The sequence below is a fragment of the Etheostoma spectabile genome, chromosome 18, assembly GCF_008692095.1.
Source record: "Etheostoma spectabile isolate EspeVRDwgs_2016 chromosome 18, UIUC_Espe_1.0, whole genome shotgun sequence".
NCBI lineage: Eukaryota > Metazoa > Chordata > Actinopteri > Perciformes > Percidae > Etheostoma > Etheostoma spectabile.
Window position 1 is genome coordinate 2,348,004 of NC_045750.1, and position 4,626 is coordinate 2,352,629.

The 4,626-nt window shown below is 35.2% G+C and overlaps 1 protein-coding gene across 2 annotated transcripts in view; it reads right to left on the minus strand.

The window, feature by feature from the left end:
* Nucleotides 1–4,626, minus strand: part of mpv17 (mitochondrial inner membrane protein MPV17) — a 29,599-nt gene that overhangs the window by 13,812 nt on the left and 11,161 nt on the right. For both annotated transcript variants that reach the window (XM_032543076.1, XM_032543077.1), the window contains exons 4-5: nt 3,015–3,107; nt 47–142 (exon numbers count right to left, since the gene is read on the minus strand). In XM_032543076.1, coding sequence (XP_032398967.1) covers nt 47–142; nt 3,015–3,107 — 189 coding nt within the window. The remainder of the gene's footprint in view (nt 1–46; nt 143–3,014; nt 3,108–4,626) is intronic.

Consider the following 4,626-nt stretch of genomic DNA (forward strand, 5'->3'; position numbering starts at 1 on the left):
GTAATGTTGCCGGTGATGCACCACGATGTGAATAAAGCCAACTCACCCTCTTGAGCTTAGTTACGTTCTCCTCCACCGTCAGTCCGTTCAGAACACCGGAGATACCGAGAAAGGTTCCCAGGAAACACGGAGCAAAAAACACCTAGGACACAGAAAGACAAAAGAAAGCACATTTCAGAAAGAAAAGTCAGAAACTAATTAAAATCACCTCAGCACTAGTTAAATACTCGCTACCCGGGGTTAGGGTCTGTTAATCAGCGAGTCACGTTAAAATGGGAGGGGAGCACGAGAATTACATGTAACTACACACATATATATAATACATCTATATATATATTATAAACAATATATATATATATATATATATATAACATACATATATTATATATATACATATATATACATATACACATATATTATAACATATATATTATATATAATACATTATATACATTATACATATATATTACATTACAATCTATACATATATAGCATATACATATATATATACATATATATCATACATATATATATATACATATAACATATATATATACAATACATATATATACATAATATACATATATACATATCATACAATATACAATACATACATATACATACATATACATATATATATATACTACATATATATACATACATATATACTATATATATCATATACATATATAATATACATATAAATATATATACATACATCTATATACATATATATACATACATATATCTAAATACATATCATATACATTAATATCTATACATATAATACATACCTATATATATCATACATACATATATATATTATATACATAACATACATATATAACATACATATATACATACAACATATACATATATATAATATATATATATATATATACATATATACATATACAAATATACATATACAATAACATTATTATATACATAATATAACTATACAACTATAATTATATATACATATATACACTATATATATATATTATATATAAATATATACATATATATATATATACATATAACATTATATCATATATACATCTATACTATATATATATTATATATATACATATATATACATATATCATATATATATACATATATATACATAATACATATATATATATATACATATACATATATATACTATAATACATTTACATATATTATTATAATAATATATACTCATTATAATAATTATATATATATATATATATAACACATCAGAGTCAGTGTTTAAATGAGTCATTTGGGCTGAGCTTGGTTGGGATGGGTTTTATTTGGTATTTAAGGTTATTGATGTTTGAGTCTGGTTTTGATGGGGAAGTGATTTTTCGGGGGGCTTAGTAAAAAACTGTACATGTTAATTTTTTGTAATATTGTGAAAGTCAGCTAACATCGGGTCTAACTTTTGAATAGGATTCTTAGGATGATCTTTCTCTTCTGAATGAAGGAAAATAACACTATTCATAACACACACACACGAGAAATGTGTTTTGTGTATCAGATCAAATAAAGAAACACGGCACTTTGCTGCATCATGCCCCCCCCCCCACCCCTTTCCTGTCTTCAGCTGTCCTATCAAAATAAAACCAAATGTTTCTGTGTGTCTGCATCCTCAGTATATAAAGTTTGTAATAGAGGGTAAAGAAAAGATCTGATGAACTGAAGCAGAATGAACATTTACTGAATAATGGGGTTTTCAGCATTTTACTGAATGAATTCTACAAACCAAAGATGCTCAAAAGAAAACTTAAAATCACTTCCAGAGACTGTGCAGTTGTTTACGTTGCTGCTGCAGTGACGGGACACTGCTCCTTACATGTGAAACATGACTTCCATCTGTTATTGAGGCTCGACGCAGATACAGTGGACCACGTTAAATCATTCACTGACACTCGAGTCTTCACCGAGGCGGTGCACAGTGTAACCACATGTAACTACTCGAGCGGAGAGCGGACGCTTTGCTTCGCTAAATATTTCAGGAGAGCGGAGATGTTGAGAGCTCTGAAGTCTTGTTCTGTGGTGGTTTTAGTTTAATCTGCGTTTGTTCTGATTGAATCAAACGCCGGAGAGCAGGGTAACAAGAGGGTAACAAGAGGGTACAACGTCAAAACCGTCCAGCTGCCAGCTGTGACAGAATCTGACAGAGTTCCCTCCCGTCAGCACGATTCAGAGCCATCATGACATGTCTCTGTGGACTCATCCGCCCCGTTACCCACAGGTAATGAGCCGAGCCTGAGTGGAGACACAGCGCTACGGGTGTGTCACTGAGTTGTTTCCACTTTCTTTCGTTGTTTGTCTTGTCTTCAACAACAAAAGGTAGTTTTCATAGAAGGAAAGTTAATTTTAACCCTCATGTTGTCCTCGGGTCAAATTGACCCGTTTTCCTATATCAATGTCCTTTTTAACTACCCAAAATAACATGATTGATTCCACACAACGCTCTTTGCCAAGTACAAATCTCTACTTTCATTAATTTCGGGGCGTCTTATTCAATTTTACAGCATTTGAAAGAAAAAATTGAAGTGTTTTTGAAATAGTGTTGAGTAAAAGTTGACATATTCCAGTCTGTGATTATCATCAACATCCCCTCCTTTAATTTTAGTCTAAATAATTCCTAATTTCTGCTTTTCTAACTCAAACATTAGGTATAATTTCCTGTAAATGAGGTTTATTGACCATAAATTCCAAAAATAAGTGTAAAACCTGTTATTAAACCAGCTCAGGTTTTTTTAAAAACGCTAAAAGTGACAAATAAATCAGAAAAAAAGACAAAAAACATCGGAAAAGCACAATTTTCTTTTTAAATTTTGACCTGGAAGGACAAGTTCATGGTTGACGGGAAGACAACACCAGGGTTGTCTGTCGGTCGGTCGGTCGGTCGGTCGGTCGGTCGCGCTCTCTCTCTCTCTCTCTCTCTCTCTCTCTCTCTCTTAAAAACAATGTGAAGTGAAGTAGTAGACGAACAGAGGAGCGCTTTTTTTCCCCACCTGGTCGACCAGCATCTTCTTCATGGCGGCACTTTTACTTCCTCCGACCACCAGCCGGTCCAAAACTTTGTACCAGCTGCCGACGACTGGACCCTTTGTTGTAAATAAACACACAAACCATGATTCATTGGGATTGTTCTCTTATAAATATGAGTTTTGTTATACATTGTAGTTTGAGAAAGATTCCAGTTAACCACACAACACACTGAAGAAACCTCCATGTCTGTCCATCGCACCACTCCAACATTAGTATCTCCCTGCAGACAAATTGAACTTAAGCCTCCAAACTTCATGTATTAATAATGCCAAGAGGAAAGATACATGATGTACATGCGTTATGAGACAGTTGTGTCTTTTCCAGATGAAGGAGCAAACATGTCTTGGTGTAACAAGACTCCTGAGTGTGATTGAAGACCTATTTTCAAGACAAACGTCTCTACGTCTTCTCTGTTTGATTTGCAACGAGGCGAGGCAGCTGATTGGAGGAACATAAGACAATTATGGAAATATAAATACACTTTGCTTACGTCGACGGTGATGTCAAAGTGAATTGTGCAACTGTCAAAGGACTTGAAATAAGCGCATTCACAAACCTACAAAGACACATAGATAAGCAAGTAAGCCTGTGAGGTCACTTATAGATCTACAAATATGATTTCTAATGCTGTTGAATTTAACGTTTTTCATGGATGTCGTCATGTTGCTTTACATTTGCTTTCTCATGTTGTACAAATTACCAAGAAGACACCATAAAAAGTACATTTTACACACACCCTCTAGTTTCCATACTGCCTTATACAAAAACAGATGCCCATATGGAGAAGCATGCACATATATGTGTAATATTTGCACCTGCACACCTGGGCATGTATCTCAAACACACACACACACACACACACCACACACACACCACACACACACACACCAACACACAACACACACACACACACACACCACACACACAACACCCACCACACACACACACACACACACACACACACACACACACACACACCACACACACCCCACACACACAACACACACACACACCACACACACAACCACCTTTCATTCAATGCATTTCCTTATTTTCATGACTATTACATTGCAGATTATCACTGAAGGCATCAGAACTATGAATGAACACATGTGGAATTATGTACTTAAAAACAAAGTGTGAAATACCTGAAAACATGTCTTATTTTCTAGTTTCTTCAAAGTACCCCCCCCTCCCTTTGATAGCACTGCAAACCCTTGGTGTTCTGAGCTTCATGAGGTAGTCCATGAAATGGTCCCCCCCCCCCAGGTGGGCCTTGTCAGGGTTAATTAGGTTAATTGAATTTCTTCCTTATTAATGGAGTTGGGACCATCAGTTGTGTTGTGCAGAAGTCAGGTTGATACACAGCTGACAGGCTATTGGACGACTGTTAGAATAGATATTATGGCATGAACCAATCAGCTAAGTAGAGAGAAACGAGCGGCCATCTTTACTTTAAGAAATTAAGTCAGTCAGTCCAAAAAACTTTGAATGTGTCCCCAAGTGTAAATAAATATATAAAGGAAACGCATTGAATGAGAAGGTGGGTCCAAACTTTTGGCCTGTACTGTGTGT